This window comes from Lactuca serriola, chromosome 9 (assembly GCF_051521515.1).
Source record: "Lactuca serriola cultivar US96UC23 chromosome 9, Lser_US96UC23_V15, whole genome shotgun sequence".
Classification (NCBI taxonomy): domain Eukaryota; kingdom Viridiplantae; phylum Streptophyta; class Magnoliopsida; order Asterales; family Asteraceae; genus Lactuca; species Lactuca serriola.
The window spans coordinates 209,509,317-209,525,775 of record NC_136416.1 but is presented as its reverse complement, the minus strand read 5'-3'; the positions used below and the strand labels follow the sequence as shown (position 1 = coordinate 209,525,775).

The following is a 16,459-nucleotide window of genomic DNA, read 5'->3' as shown; positions in this document are numbered from 1 at the left end:
CCAATTTATACAAAAGTTGGAAGTGCCGATGAAAAACCTACATGAGAGTTTAGGCGATACTCAATACTGCAATTAAGAAGGCATCGTGCCACTAAAATTAAATCGTGGACAAAACTTTAAAACAAAGGAACCCAATGTTTTGAATGCTCAAAATCCAGATGAAGATGAACAAGATACGCCTGCAAAAGTGGAGTATTCTAAGTTGAAGTTGAAGCAGTAGAAGTGGGACAAACCATCGAGGTATGTTTAAATTCAGGACTGGATCCTCGAGCAAAATTAAATATTGGACAATCAAGCCAGTGGAGTAGGAATTTGTTGTTGTAATATATAGCCAACCTAGTTAAACAGAAGTGATCTTGCACAAGGTACAAGTAAGTTGAAGCCTAAGAATCTGTCTACTATAATGAGTTTTTCTAAAGATGGTGAAGTTAAGAAAGGTATTTTTGTTGAGTCATTGATATTTTGGATTGGGTTAAAATCAGTATTGCAGAAATCGGCCTAATCGACCAATGAATCGCTAATCGGACCTCCACCGATGAGATTTATTGTTAATCGATCACTATAATCGGGCTTGGTCGGGTCAAAGTCAGAATTAATCGGACTTAATCGGGCCTAATCATGTTTCATCAATGTAGGTCAAAGTCGGACTTAATCAGACCTAATCGCCGAATAATTGCTTATTTTGGAGGATTAAAGTTAGATTTATAAATTTTTGAATAATTTTCTTAATAATTAACAATCCTCCACTAATCTCCCGATTAATCATCGTCTTGCCGATTATCCTTAATCGCTAGTTCACTGATTAGCGGCCGATTAGCGATTTCTGCAACCATGGTTAAAATGATTTAAAGAAAATTGTATATGGGTCAAGGGAATTTTGTAAATTTAGCCACAAGTGGGTGTGAAAAAAGATTTAAAGGTTGAAATCGATTCAGGTATGACGGATATGGGTTCCTAGTGTTGCACCAACAACACCTATTTTTCCTGAAAATAGTAGAAAATTTTTGATTTTTCGATTTTTTTATCTCTTTTTCATGCACCGGCAATACCTAATATGAATTTATGCATTCGCCCCTAGATATAAACCCAAAAAAACCTAAATTGCCCATCAAAGGAAGTAGCTCTCCAATTACTAGAATGGTTACATTTTGATACAGGACATCTTAAATACATTATAAGAGTTTTAAAAGGTTCGTGAAAGTTTGGTGCGGGTATTCTTACACTTCTGATAATATTAGGGATGGGGAATAAGTAAAAGGTATCCTCTCATTTGTAATTGTTAATGGTGAGAGGGGCACACTACAAACAATATACCATTTAGTAGCACATTAAAAGTGTCACCAAAAGCCCCAAAAAAGGCAACTAAAGGCTTCTTACAAAATTGGCATTACATAATAATCGGCAGCACATATGATGAGTGTCCCTAGAAATGCTCAACTAAAACGCTATAATGACACTTTTTGCTTTTGTTGTTGTAGTTTTTTAGAGTTTTAGTGGCGCTTTTCATTTTATTATAGTAGAAGAAAATTTTTTGTAGCATATATTTTTTGGCCATTGAATTCTCATTTGATTCATGAATTTATGCTACTTTTAGTTACACATTCAAAATTTAGTTTCACATTTTTATTTGTCACAATACAAAAATATTTTGTGGTACATTTTGTGCCAGTAAATACTCATGAAATTCTATAATTTAGGCTACTTATATCTATATAATTTTGTCTTTAATATAAATAAAATAAATAATTAATTGTAGCACGTAGAATATAATAAAAATTCAACGGTTTTTCATCAATATTTTAAAACTTTTTGAATCAAGTATCTAAATAAATGTCAAATATATAATGTGGAACCAAGTACATACTCATCATAGAGTTAAAAAAAAAAAAAAAAAAAAAAAAAAAAAAAAAAAAAAAAAAAAACCCTTGAAGCTTAATTGTGGATAAACTTATTCCCTAAACATCATGTTAGGTTAAATAAACGGTGTTATTTCATACTCTAGAATCAATACTAGCAATCTTCTGTCCAAAAATTAACAAAGACAATGTAAGTACTTTTTAAATAAGGCATACTTTAGAAAATACATAATATAACAATAATCACAAATCAACTATGTCTATAAACACAAACGAAAGACGAAAGCCTAAAATTGATTACCAACGTTATGATGACTTTCAGAATGTGATATATTGTTGATTGAATTAGAGTTGCACTGGTGTGCTACAAGCAGTAGTCATCTTTGAATACATGAACGGGGACTGAGATTGATATCAATGTGCAAATATTAATATTTTCCCACCTAAAGGGTTGATAGACTCGGTAGCAATCTCTCCTCTATGCATAAGACATGAATGGCTTCATCCGCATCACTAAAGGTAACAATATCTCATGTAACATACGCCAGATGCATGTCTTCATTTTGATATTATCATATGACAATTTCAATATTTTGTGTGATGTGAAAAGAGTGAGCACGAGTCTTAAATTTTTAGATAAAAAATAGGTACTTTCGACATACTTTAAAGTCTCTTGATTGTACTATGTTATGTATGTATCGTGCATTCGAGTTAGACATTTTGAAGAAGTGAGAACAATGGCACATAAACTCACTCACAATCTCTTATATGTGCATATTACATGAATGTCCTCCTTTTCCTCATCATATTTCTCCGTGTCCATTTCTAAAAATAGTTGGTCTTTGTTTATGTTTCCATTTTTTACCTTTAAGTAATAAAGATAGAAAAATTTTGCAATTTAATTGCTATAGTTGAAGAAGTAGAAAGCTTTAATTTGGGAAATACACATTCTAAAGAAGGGAGAACAATGGCAAAATTGTTAGCTTAAGAAGCCTTTGTTGTATGTATTCAAAAAAAGACCCAAACTTCCATTCCCGAAGATTATTCTTATAAGATTTCCAATAAGTTTTGGTCTTTTTCTTTCTGGTTGAGATTATTTCAATTGAGAGGGGTTCTTCTTTTTCCATAATCCGTAATTCATATGGAAGCATTCACCTCGATGGTGAAGGAAACAACTTTCATATTGGGGTTAAATACAAGAAATAACAATATACTTTCATATTTTGTTTATCATATCCTTGTACTTTTACTTTTTCAACAAGCATAAATTCTTGTTGTTTTATGTCCATGTTTTATTTTCGCCTTTTCTATGTGGATTAGTTAAACCAAGACTTCCTTGTAGAAGGCTTGTTGCCTCTTTTATACTGAAAACAAGAAAAATTTATGAGATTGTGTCACCTCAACATTATATTTTGGATAATAATACATCCAAACTTTGAAATACATAATGATAATCGAGATGAGAAATTATTTCATATTAGCAAAACATGATTTTTGACATTTTATTATGAAAACATGAATTTAAAAATGATGAAGGACATGAAAAAAAAAAATATTAAAACCGCCTTTAAATCTATATTACCATAACGTCATCCAATGTAAATTTATTATCTTTAATTCATTGCTAATAAATTTAATTTTTATAGTAGATATGTTTGATATTTATAATATAAAATCGGTTTTCACGTTTTCGCAAAATATTTATGTTTTCGCATGAACCTATATATATATATATATATATATATATATATATATATATATATATATATATATATTAACAAATGTTTAAAATAATTAAAAAAAAAATTGCCAATCGTTCAACACATAGTACCGAGAAAAATATTTGAAGCACAATAATATTCTGATCACTGGTGACATACTCGAGTGATTCTTTGCATTATCTTTTTCTTTCCCGTGAGACCATTTGGAAAACCCTCAACAGAGGGCCAGTTGTACATGCTTGTATACATGCTGGCACGAACCGCAACCATGAACACCACCCCGGGTGTCCGTTGTTGGCCATGTTCTTGGTGGGTTGTGGTGGCTACCACGATGAACAACAACCAATAGGAGGGTAGTGGGTCTTTTGGGTAGTGGAGAGTACACCCGATAGTTGTGGTTGTTCGTGGTCACTCTAGGTGGCTCACTGGAAGCTCTCCACGATCCTTGGTGTGAAGAGTATTCCTGATAACCTAAGGATGACTCAGGGGGCTGGGTATTTTGTGTGGTGGTCCAAAATTAATTAGTTAATTAAAACCAAGTTCTTATAAAATTGAAACTAATGATAATAAGGCCGTTTATCTTCACCCTAACAACTAGAGTCTTGCCTAATTCTTTACATGTTTATTAAGTTCTATTGCCTTGCATGATATGGTTTAAAAATAATTAATTAAACCCACCACGCTGCCAACATTCCTATGTGAAAGTATAGTCAAAAGCTTTTTATGGAAGTCATCTATCACTTTTTCAATACACCCATTTTCCACAAAAGGCCCCATATTTATGCTACTCTGCCCACTCTTTATCCCTACAACGGGTTGTTTTTTACCATAAAAAAAAATAATAATAAAACCTTTTGACTGACTACACAAAGACATCCCCCCAAACCCACCCACCCACCAAAAAAAACTACTACATATAAGGTAGCATCTCTAATAGAGCAAAACCCACAAAAGAAAAATTCAGAATTACCGTTTTCAGGAATGTCTTGAAGTGGGTTTTTTTGGGTTAAGTTTGTTGATTTTATCTTTGCCTGATATAGATAGTGTTCAAAGCTAGCATTCTGTACGTGCTGAACGTGGTATTTTGTAATTCTTTTTTTTTTTTTTTAATTTGAGTAAATAATGAGGAAAGCAGGATTTTAGTTTGCCAGAAATGGTTCGGACCCTCCCTGTTATAGCCTATTCGTTTATTTTGGGGTTCTATAATTTGTTAACGGTTTATGGGAATGCTGAAGGTTTGTGCTTCTTCATGACTCTTGATTCTTAATTTAATTCTAACTTAGCTTTTAAATTAAATGACTGTTGCTTGTATAAATATAGTAACTTATTGCAATTGCTTTCCTTGAATCATTTTCCTAATTATAGATAGTACACATGAAGAACAAAAATTGAGATATCCCGATCAGATTTATGATGCTTTACAGTAAATCTTCATTAATTTGATATTTCAAAATTAGACTTGTTAATCAGTTTTCATATATGCAAAACAGTTGATGCATTGAGTGCCCTAAAGGCACGATTACACGATCCTAAGGATGTTATGCAAAGTTGGGATTCAACTCTTGTAACTCCATGTACTTGGCATCATGTTACTTGCGACAATGAGAATAAAGTTGTTAGCGTGTGAGTTTACCAACCTGTTCATGCAACCCTCAAAATTCCATTGACTTTTTACATTCAGTGAAGAAATTAATTCGTGTTTTTTGATTTCTGGAAAGCATGCAGTGATCTTGGAAATGCAGGCTTGTCTGGTAAACTGGTTCCGCAGCTTGGTCAACTTACAAACTTACAGTACTTGTAAGTCTTCACATTTTGTGTTATGATCATACTACGTACGATACAAATCAAATATATAATATATATGATTATAAACTTACTAATTTATATGGTGATATTTCTGATACGGGATGCTCTTGGATAGGGAGCTTCACAGTAATAACATTACCGGAAGAATTCCTAAGGAGCTTGGGAACTTAACGGAGTTGGTGAGCTTAGACCTTTACAGGAACCGGTTAGAAGGTGACATTCCAGAAAGACTGGGCAACCTTCAGAAACTTCGTTTTCTGTACGACTTCACAATATTCAGATTCTTCTCTTGATATATAAAAACTAGAGTAGCTTTGTTGATTTTACTTCATTAATTTTCATACACAAGTTAGCAATTGGTCTCAAGACTCATGTACGTAATTAATATGCATGCATTGTTGTTTCTCTTCTCTTTGTGCAAGGATAGTCGTCTCAATAACAACAGATTAACGGGAGGCATTCCATATTCCTTAACTACGATATATTCGCTAGAAATAGTGTCAGTAAAAAAGTCTCTCTTATATTCTTTCTTGGATAATTAATGTTGAAACAAATTTAAAATTGGTAAGTTTCTTTCCATCGCAGTGATCTATCAAACAACTTATTAGAAGGTGATATCTATTACAGTACTGGCTCATTTCCGAGGTTAACGCCCCTAAGGTTTGATTTTAATTACCTACATGAGTCTTGAAATCACGTCCTATGGCTTTAATTAATGATGTTATCAGCAAATTACTTCTCGTCTTTCAGCTTTGCCAATAATACCGACTTGGCATCTGTGATTCTTCCAATAAGTCCATCATTTCCTTCAGGTAATTTGGATTGTCATGGTTACTTTATGCCATTAGTTACATTTCATTGCCACTTTAAGTCATGAGCGTGGGAAAGCTTGGATCTTGATATCACAGTAAATTTTGAAGTCCATATATTTACCCCTTCTGATTGTGCATGCAACTGTAATTCAGTCGGAAACAACGGGAAAGACAAGGGAGCTATTGCTGGAGGAGCTGCTGTTGGTGCTGCTCTTGTTCTTGCAGGTTGGGTAATTGTACCTGCTTGGCGGTGGTGCAGAGAACGACAAGATCACTTCACTGATGTAGCAGGTATGTTAATTAATTAATTACTATATTTAACAAAATCATCGATTTCCTGAATTTGTTTTTCCGCTCATTTGATTCTTGTATGCATGTTTGCAACTGAAGAGGACCCTAAAGTTCATCTGGGACTACTGAAGAGGTTTTCTCTGCGTGAACTACAAGTTGCAACCGATGATTTCAGTAACAGAAACATTCTTGGTCGAGGTGCATTTGGAAAAGTTTACAAAGGGCGGTTAGCTGATGGTGCTCTGGTGGCTGTAAAAAGACTGATAGATCGTGTTCAAGGTGGTGAATTGCAGTTTCAAATGGAGGTTGAGTTGATAAGCATGGCTGTACATCGCAATCTACTTCGGCTGCAAGGGTTTTGCATGACACCAACCGAACGCTTACTCGTTTATCCCTACATGGCCAATGGCAGCGTAGCATCATGTCTAAAAGGTATGTGGTACGTGTTTGAATAATTGAATATGTAATGGTGTGTTCGGTTTAATTGATTTCGGTAAAAATAAATATGTGACCTCTCATGAAGAAACGAGAATAATCACACATACACACACATATAATATTTACGTGGTTCGGTCAATGTGACATACATCAACCGGACAGGAAGGAGTATTTTTATTCACAAGCTTGAACATAATATTATGGTACATTACAATTCGGTCAATGTAACATAAAACCGAACTGGGTCTCCATTCAATTAGTTAATCAACAACCAAACTACTTGACTGTCGGCGGCCAACCAACTAGCTACTTATGAGCTAATTGTTGTCTTCAATTCTTAAGTCATATTTAACAATTTCTTAAATCATATTTAATAATCTTTATCTTGACTTAGTAATACTCCAAGCTACAAAAACCAAGAACTTTCTCTCTGTCTTGTCAATTTTCCCGGTAGGGACCTAACTCCTATGAACATCTATTACGTCTAAGCAAAATCCCAAATCCATCTTTGCAACTCCTATTAACTCCCACGAACATCTATTATGTCTAAGCCTCTCCGTCAGCTAGGTATTGATCACTTTACACTAAAGTTGACGCGGATTACTCATAAACCTTCTTTGGAATACCCAAATCTTTCATCTCAAACTCACTTTCCAGCAATGCCTTCAAGTCTTTAATTTCAACCATATTATTGGTTGAAATAAGCATAACGTCCATGTATAGCACCAGATATATGTATGTAAGAACCATCACACAACTTCTTTGAGTAAAAACAATTATCGAATTGATTTTGAATATAGTTTTACGAAGTCATAAAAGATTCCAGTCTCTTGTACCTTTCTCATGGAGACTGCTTCAAACCATAAATGAATTTCTTTAGCAAATATACATTATCTTTCTTTGAATGAAGGAACCCTTTTGGTTGGAACATTTAAATCTTCTCATCTAGACAACCATGAAGAAATGTTGTTTTGATATAAGTTCTTCAAACTCCAAATCAAGTGCACTAACCATAGCTAATAGAACATGAACTATTTTGTGCTTTAGCACAAGTGAGAAAACCTCATGATAGTCAATTCTTTCTTTATGTGATAACCCCTTTACCACCAACCATGCCTTGAACCTTGTTGGTTTAACTACATAATTTCCTTCTTTTTTTAACGACTCATTTGCATCGCACAAATTTTCTCCTTTCGTAACCAACAAGATCTATGTTTCATTCTTCTCCAATGATTCCGTTTCTTCGTTCATCATCATTAACCAGTTTGTTGTTTCTTTACTTGCAACAAACTCTTTGTAAGACAGGTGTTTGTTAGTATTAATGTCCTCATCAATCATTAGTTCATATGCTACAAAACTAATGTCACAAGATACAAAACTAATGTCACAAGAATTGACACATCCAACATATCTAGCATGTTTTTAAATGTTCATTTTCCACCTTATTTTTGCTATAATTTCTTCCTTATATACTCTATCCCGGCACCAACATCTCTAGATTCTTGGTTAATGGGTTGATCATGAGATTCATCCCATCTAGGATGTTTCATGTAGGTTTGTTGTTCTTCATTTATCATAACTCTATCTAGGTTTTGCGTTACAAACTCCGCCTCTAGCTAGCACCATGATCATGTTTCCTTGCAAGAGTTTTACTTTCTCTTCTCTGGTTACACATAGCAGATTCATCAAACGTCACATCTCTACTAATAACAAATTTTGGAGTCTTTCCTTTTCGTAAACACCATATTTGATAACCATTCAATCCAATTGAGTATCCTAAATATATGCATTTCATAGCCCTCAACTATAGTTTACCATCATTAACATGAGCATAAGCATGGCTTCCAAATGTACATAAATCATAATAGTTAGAGGTTTTTTTGGACCATACCTCTTAAGGAGTCTTTAAATTAATTGCAATTAATAGAGATCTATTCACTAGATAACAAGAAGTGTTCACTTCTTATGCTATAATTACTTTGATAAATCATCAAATAAATGCATACATCTTTCACGATGCATGATCAGTGTTTAGTTCATTTGTTATGTGACTTTGTTTTGTTCTGGTGTGTTTTGTATAGTACAGTGCCTCACTATACCTTCTATTTTATAGAAATTGTCAAACAGTGTATTGCAAAACTCAACCCCATTAAACACTCTAAGTGTCTTGACTTGTTTGCTTGTCCGTTTTTCAACCATAGTATTTAACTTCTTGAACTTTCCAAACACTTCATATTTTTCTCTTTAGAAATGTAACCAGACATTCCTTGAATAGTAATCAATAAAATTCATAAAGTACAAGCATCCATCATGAATTTCGCTAGAGGACACCATAAATATGAGTGAGAACATATTCAAGGGTTTCCTTTGTTGTGTCCTCACAAAATTGAACTTCACCCTATGTTGCTTTCAAAGTGACACAAGGTTTATAGAAGTTGACTTTTCTAGTTATTTCTCCACCAAAAGACCACCGTTTACTCAAGATTGACATGCCTTTTTCGTTCATTTTCCCCAATCTAAGTCGTCATCACTTTGTCAATTCATCACGTTTCTCTAAGCGTTGGGATACAACCATCATTTCTTTAACTACGTTGCCATTTAGAAAATAAATTCCATATTTCATCTTTTTTCGTAACTATAAGATCACGTTGGAAAAATTTTATCCAAACATTTTGTAACATCCAAAAATACGGTCCGAAAATTTCGTTTTAAAATCATTAATAAAACCATAATACATATCATATCATTCATAAACAAAATTCGTTATATCACATCAGAGTATCATCTCAAAACATGTTCTTTTATCAGAGTAAAACATCTCAGGCTAAAGCTTCTTGGTGTGTGCAATACAGTCATCCCGAGTTATTCCCTTCGCTACCGGAAGTACCTGAAACCAAAACTGAAAATCGTAAGCATGATGCTTAGTGAGCTCCCCAATCTACCACATACCATACACATAAACACACATTCTGGGCCCCCGCCCACTGCATTGGGACTTGCCCGGCATTAGACTTGCTCTGGCATCGGGCCATGCCCAGCATCAGGCCCCACCTGGCATCGAGCCCCGCTCGGTATACAAATCTACTTCTCTTAGGCCTCGCATGTCTCTGGGCCTCACCCGTTATACACATACAATCACGTACACATAAAGTCATGCTATTACATACAGACAATCTCTATGCTATAACTGCTAGTCTCAAGGCCCCGCCTATCTTGGCCCCTGCCCCTACTCAGACGCTAATGAGATATGGAACCCCGTCCACACTCAGCTAGTGATGAGATACGGGCCCCCGCACATACTCACCTCCCTACCAAGCATATACAAGTATCACACAGACAACAATTATAACTACATACACATACACTACTGCCTCGGGTACCACCCGAGATCGGACAGAAATTCGGAACATATAAATTGCATCAGGCTAACCCCGGCATCATATCTAAATCCGGTATACACTATCACACATAAACGGGCCGACATTGGTGCCTTAGACCCATTCCTACTGGAGAAAACTCACATCGCAAGGCTGGCTGTGGAATCTTGTAAATAACCCCTCGCTGCTAGCTGGTAGATCCCCGAACTGCTGATCTCTCGTCCTCCCGAGCTAACAATACCAAAATATCACTTCGTTCGAAACATTAATCCTTATTAGGGTAAAATGACCATTTTACCCCTAGTACAACTTGGTCCATATCTAAGGCTCAAAACTCCAATATAAAAAGCCCAACACTAGATGAGCTTCCCAAACCCACTAGTGGCCCACTAATGGCCCAATTTACTAAATTGGGCCCAATACCTCTAATAGGCCTTACCCTAAGCCCAAACATCTTCTTGGCCCACATTAACTATCTTCTGATGGCCCACTTAGGCCCAAAGGACCAAAATCCCCCTGTATGGCCCAATCTGAGGCCCAAAATACACAAGGCCCATCTCTGATGAGTACGTTAGGCGTACTCCTATGTACGCTAAGCATACTGGCCAAATGATGCGTACGTTGGGCGTACGCTCAGCATACTCCTCTGTTAAGTCCATTTCTCATTAAGTGCTTAATACTCAGATTTAGAAGCTACAATTAGAGATCCAAGTCCTTTTCATCGTCCTAATCCATAAAGTCACTAACTTGATGACTTTACTTGTCCCTAACAACTCCAAACTCCAAAAATGATGTACTATTTCCATGAAGATGGCCTTAACTCATGCATGAATCCATTAAGACCATCGGATTTGGGATATAAAGCTTCCACCTTTGGACCAAAATTACTTTAAAGCTAAACCTCACTAGATCTAAGCACTCTTAGGTAAAGCTATGATCTTTATACCTCCAAGGAATTCTAGATGATGATGTTATCCCAGATCTATGAGCTCCAACTTCCCAAGTTCTTTCTTGCCAACTTCTTCTTTTCCTCTTCCAAGCTTACACTACTAAAATGAGCTTCTCAGGGTCAAGATCACCCAATGATGAAGGGATGAGGCGTTTTAGGGTTTCTCAGAGGTTGGGGAGGCTGATAAGGAGCTAGGGTTTGAGATATAATGTTCTTTATATAGTGGCATGTCCTAAAAATTAGGGTTTAGGGTCTTTGAGAGTACGATGGGTGTACCTCTCGTATGTTAGGCGTACTCCCCCTACACCCGCGATCATTTCCACTATGCTGGGCATACACCAGCTTACGCTGGGCATACCCAGCCGGACACGTGCATGTTTCCTTTACATACATAGGACTTTCTTGTCAAACATTTCCATTAGGGAGCATTTATGCCAATAACTTCAAAGTGCTATAACTTCTTCGTTCTAAGTTCGTTTTCGACGAACTTTATATCCACAAAAAGGTGGCGAGAAACCCTACGCTCCTAGTTACATATCCGAGTCTTAAAACCTTTCGAATAGAACCCAAGACCCATAAACAACCGAATCGCTTATATCTTGGGCCTCTGAGACCGCCACCAAAGTACTTTTCAAAATAGGGTGTTACAACTCTCCCCCACTTAAATTAGACTTCATCCTCGAAGATTGCTACAGCCAACTACCCCGCTTCCTCTAACGGTGCTCCGATATGATGCATACTCTGTCTGCCCGATCCAATCCTCGAAGAACCGCCTCTACTTGTCTTCCATCCGATCCTTCTTGAGCAAAATTCTAACCCTCTAGGGTATCCTCTGGAGAACCATCTAATCGCTATAAACCTTTAGTACACCGCTCTTACCTAATCGATACTTCTTCTAGTACTGTCGGAGTACCCACGCTGAACATTCTAGGGGTTCACTCCTTCTTTTCATGCGCGTTAACTGGCCTTCCCACGGCAACTTTCCATAAGCAGCAACGTTCTCTATCTCTGCGTTGGACAACCCTACGTTGTACCAAATCTACAGTCACTCCCAGTGCTGTCTCTTCACTGCTACACACTGAATGCTTCCTCTTATCGCGTCTCAGTGCTGAACACCCAACTCAGCGGATGGATCAGATAATCCTTTGAGTAAAAGATTCATCCTTGCAATAGTTGGACTCAGACAAGAGCTGCACAACAAAGTCAAATCAATCCCCTATGTGATTATGTGATCTCGTTGTGAGGGACATAGCACCACTCGTTCAACTGGCTGCTCCCCTAAAGGATTCTCCCATCCTTGCTCCTATCCGGAGGTCTTGCTGTCTCTTATTCGCTTTTCGGATGATCCGAGACCACCCTGGTCCCAACTAATCCACCACCATCATGGTTACCGGACTCCGACCGGTTAGTGAACTCAACTCCATCTCTCAGTCGCTCCCAGCGACTTCCGAAGGAAGCTTCGGCTGTCTAAAACTGATTCCTATCATATTATGGCTCTATAAATCTTGGGACCCTCGATCCCCTACATTGACCCTACCGTCTCTACCAGGTCTCACATGCGCTGCTATAAGTACACAAGCCTCGCCCATGGGTCTCACCCAAACTATATTTTGGAGCGGCCTCTCCCACAGGTCTCACCTATCTAGGGCTATGCAGGCCCACTCCTCCTTGAATCTCAACTTGCTATCTTTTCCTGATTCCTATCATACTAACTAGGAGATACGGCCCCCCGCCCACACTCCACTAACTAGGAGATACGGACCCTCACCCACTCCTCTAACTAGGCTGCTAATGAATGTTACGGCTTACCCGCAATCTTACAACACCTCACGTTGTCTAACTATTGATGAATGCTACGGCTATCCCGTAGTCTTACATCCTGGCTAAACTCGCATTCTCACCGAGAAGATCTCTAACTTGGTTCCCAACCAGTTATCAACTGTCGTGAATACACGGACTTAATGTTGGGAAGTCTTCCCAAACTCCAAACTCACGCGCTCCTTATCTTATTCAAGCAGCCACTTGGCAGCTTTCCTTCCCAACAAAGTCGTGAACGCATCCCAGTTGTGTACTCACTTCTGATCCTGACCACTAGGATGGTTCTCGCCCACTTCGATTCAACTAGATCCCTACAGCTCCCCGCTTGGAAAGGATTCTCAATCCTTCTCTCCATCTAATGGTCGATCTATTGACAACCAATACTTACTATTGCCAGAGCTCCAAAACTAACCAATACCGAATCTGAACTACTCTGAATGACTAACAGAACATCTCTCGAGCCTTACTCACACTTGCTACAGTGACTGCATCCTGAGAACCTGCCCTAGGGAAACATCTCTGAACTACTACTCTAACATCCATGGTATGCAGATGGCATATAACATCATAAGCAGGAATTATAATATTCTAAAATATAGTCACTAACATCGATGCAGTACCATAACAAATAAATCATAACTAAAAGCTGATAAGAAAATGAAAGATACGCACCTGCCACATCAGGGGTTGCTCGCGTCTCCTTTGAAACCAACCGGTACACCCTGCTCTTCGTCGTAGGCGCCTCTGCCCGCCCCTAACGGCCATCGGTGATCCTCAAAGTCGTAGGGGTAGGTGCTATTACTTGTCCTGTTGAAAGAAAACTTGGACACTAGGCCTTCTTGTGGCCCCGCTAACTGCAATGGAAGCATATCAAGTTTGATTCCTGGGTAGTGGTAGCGGTATAATCTCTGCTAAAATGACCGACACGACCGCACTTGAAGCAGCCCGAATCACCACCATTGCCGGTCCTACACGCACCCTCATGCGTCCTGCCACACTTGCCACAGCAGCTACGGTCCTGATGACCTCTCGATCTAGAATCTGATGTCTTCGGCTTTTTAACCTGACCCACTGATGCATGTGCCTGCTCAGGATTCTGCTTAGTGCGGGATTCTAACTCTATCTCCCACTTACAGGCCTTCTCCACCATCTTATTCAGGTTTTTTCACCCTGTAAATCTCAAAAATTCCCAGATATCATCCCTCAGCATGGTGTGATATCTCGTCTACCTCATATCCTCATATGTAGCATATTGTGGGATCAACAAAGCTCGCTCCCGAAACTTGGCGGTGATCTCCGCCACAGTCTCCGTGGTCTGCTGGATTTCCTGGAACTCTCTCACCATCCTCTGCACCTCAATGGCTAGTGCAAACTCCAAGTCAGATAGCCGAACGAACTCAGCCCATTACATCTCAGCCACACCGGCTGCTCCCACCTGGCTAGTAACCTCGCCTCACCAATCTTCGGCTCTGTCTCTCAGCATATATGAAGCAAAACCCACCTTTTCTGCATCCGGGCAAGAACTAATGCGCTGGGTGTTCTCAATATCTAACACCCAGCATTGGATAACAATAAGGTCCCTAACCCCAAAAAACTTTGGCGTCCTGCACGCCTTGAACTCCTAGAACGAGGGAGTTCGGGCCCCAGCCTAGTCCGCAGCAATCTCGACTCTGAATGCCCTGAGCCTCTCCTCTATAATCTCCAATATGCCCTACTTGACCGTACCAAAGATCACAGGAGTCTGGTCTAGAATACTGCACATAATCTCAGTTGATATAAACTCTCCCGCCTGCTCCCTGAGCCTGATCCCTCATCGGCGCCTGAATCGCCCACTGGTCTCTCACGTAACGTCACCATTCTGCAACATAACATAACTATCATCAGAATACTCATCACTACTGAGGGATCATACACGCACTACAAGTTCCTTGGTGTTATCTTAGCCTTTCTCAAATCGAGTACGGATCCTCTGCTTTCAGTAGTACGGGCCCATACTACCTTCCACATCTATCTATACTTTCCTCGAGAATTGCCTCGACTCCATCAAGTCCCTTACTACTACTACTGCTCCCAACACTACTCTCATCCTAGTCTTTCCCTAGGGTAACCTCCAACCTAATCCCATTCCTCAGCTACTGCAGGTATCCTCATAATGCCAATTGGCCACTACCTGAATGTCATCACATGTGACGAGGCTCAGATAATCCTTCAAGTAAAGGACTCATTCCTATAACGGTTAGACTCAAACAAGAGTTGCGCAATATGGCCAAATCTAGCACTCTGAGATTATTCAACCCTGATCACATGTGACTTGGAGTATCACCTAATGGCTAACTCCCATCACTCAGAGTTCCACAAAGCACAAAGTAAGTAGCATTCAGACAAAAAGGAAAATCTAATCATAACATAATCCAGTTATTCTATTCATATGTCGGGAATTTGTACTAGCATACAACTCATAAAGCTCATACACATATAACAAGCACATAAGGCATCCTTCCTAGATCCTTAGTCCTAATCTAGCATGCAGTTCTCATAAGCATATCATATCTAAACAAATAAGTATGGGTAATTTGGGAGAACTTACTTGAGCTCAGCTGATTGAATACACCACACCCTTTTTCTCTTTTTCAAAGTTCTTTTCTCTTCTCAAAGTTCTTTTATAAAAATGATTTTTCTTTAAAAAAAAAATTCATACCAAGTCCTCAGTTTGAATTCAGACACACCTGAGAGTGTGCCCGAATCCCTCAAACTAAGGCTCTGATACCAACTTGTAATATCCAAAAATACGGTCTGAAAATTTCGTTTTAAAATCATTAATAAAACCATAATAAACATATCAAATCATTCATAAACAAAAGTCGTTATATCACATCAGAGTATCATCTCAAAACATGTTCTTTTAGTAGAGTAAAACATCCCAGGCTAAAGCTTATTGGTGTGTGCAATGCAATCATCCCGAGCTCTTTCCTCCGCTACTGGAACTACCTGAAACCAAAACTGAAAACCGTAAGCACGAAGCTTAGTGAGCTCCCTAATCTACCACATACCATACACATAAACACACATATTGGGCCCCCGCCCGCTGCATCGGGACTTACCCGACATCGGACTTGCTTCGGCATCGAGTCATGCCTGGCATCAAACCCCGACTGGCATCAATCCCCCTCGATATACATATTTGATTCACCTAGGCCTCGCCCGTTATACACATACAATCACATACACATAATATCATGCTAATACATACAGACAATCTCTACGTTGTAACTACTAGTCTAAAGGTCCCACCCTTACTCTGATGCTAATGAGATATGGAACCCCATCCACACACAGCTAGTGATGAGATACGGGCCCCCGACCACACTCACCTCCCTACCAGGCATATACA

The 16,459-nt window shown here is 38.4% G+C and overlaps 1 protein-coding gene and 1 long non-coding RNA gene across 6 annotated transcripts in view; one reads left to right on the top strand and one right to left on the bottom strand.

Annotated features, from left to right (window-relative positions):
• The first annotated feature begins 53 nt into the window (after positions 1-53).
• LOC145074464 (BRASSINOSTEROID INSENSITIVE 1-associated receptor kinase 1-like) overlaps positions 54-16,459 on the top strand; it is a 20,092-nt gene continuing 3,686 nt past the window's right edge. Inside the window, exons 1-10 of one of the 4 annotated variants that reach the window (XM_079020835.1) lie at positions 54-240; positions 2,206-2,375; positions 5,068-5,200; positions 5,303-5,374; positions 5,499-5,642; positions 5,811-5,882; positions 5,969-6,043; positions 6,134-6,195; positions 6,349-6,486; positions 6,586-6,918. In XM_079020835.1, coding sequence (XP_078876961.1) covers positions 2,348-2,375; positions 5,068-5,200; positions 5,303-5,374; positions 5,499-5,642; positions 5,811-5,882; positions 5,969-6,043; positions 6,134-6,195; positions 6,349-6,486; positions 6,586-6,918 — 1,057 coding nt within the window. In that variant the 5' untranslated portion in view covers positions 54-240; positions 2,206-2,347. Of the gene's footprint in view, positions 241-2,178; positions 2,376-4,536; positions 4,813-5,067; positions 5,201-5,302; positions 5,375-5,498; positions 5,643-5,810; positions 5,883-5,968; positions 6,044-6,133; positions 6,196-6,348; positions 6,487-6,585; positions 6,919-16,459 lie in introns of those variants that run through there. The other 3 variants (XM_079020834.1, XM_079020836.1, XM_079020833.1) reach the window with 3 other exon arrangements.
• The window catches only part of LOC145074469 (uncharacterized), a 22,574-nt gene continuing 15,798 nt past the window's right edge, over positions 9,684-16,459 (bottom strand). The window contains exon 3 of one of the 2 annotated variants that reach the window (XR_013691861.1): positions 9,684-9,811. This is a non-coding gene — a long non-coding RNA (uncharacterized LOC145074469). Of the gene's footprint in view, positions 9,812-15,935; positions 16,057-16,459 lie in introns of those variants that run through there. The other variant, XR_013691860.1, reaches the window with a different exon arrangement.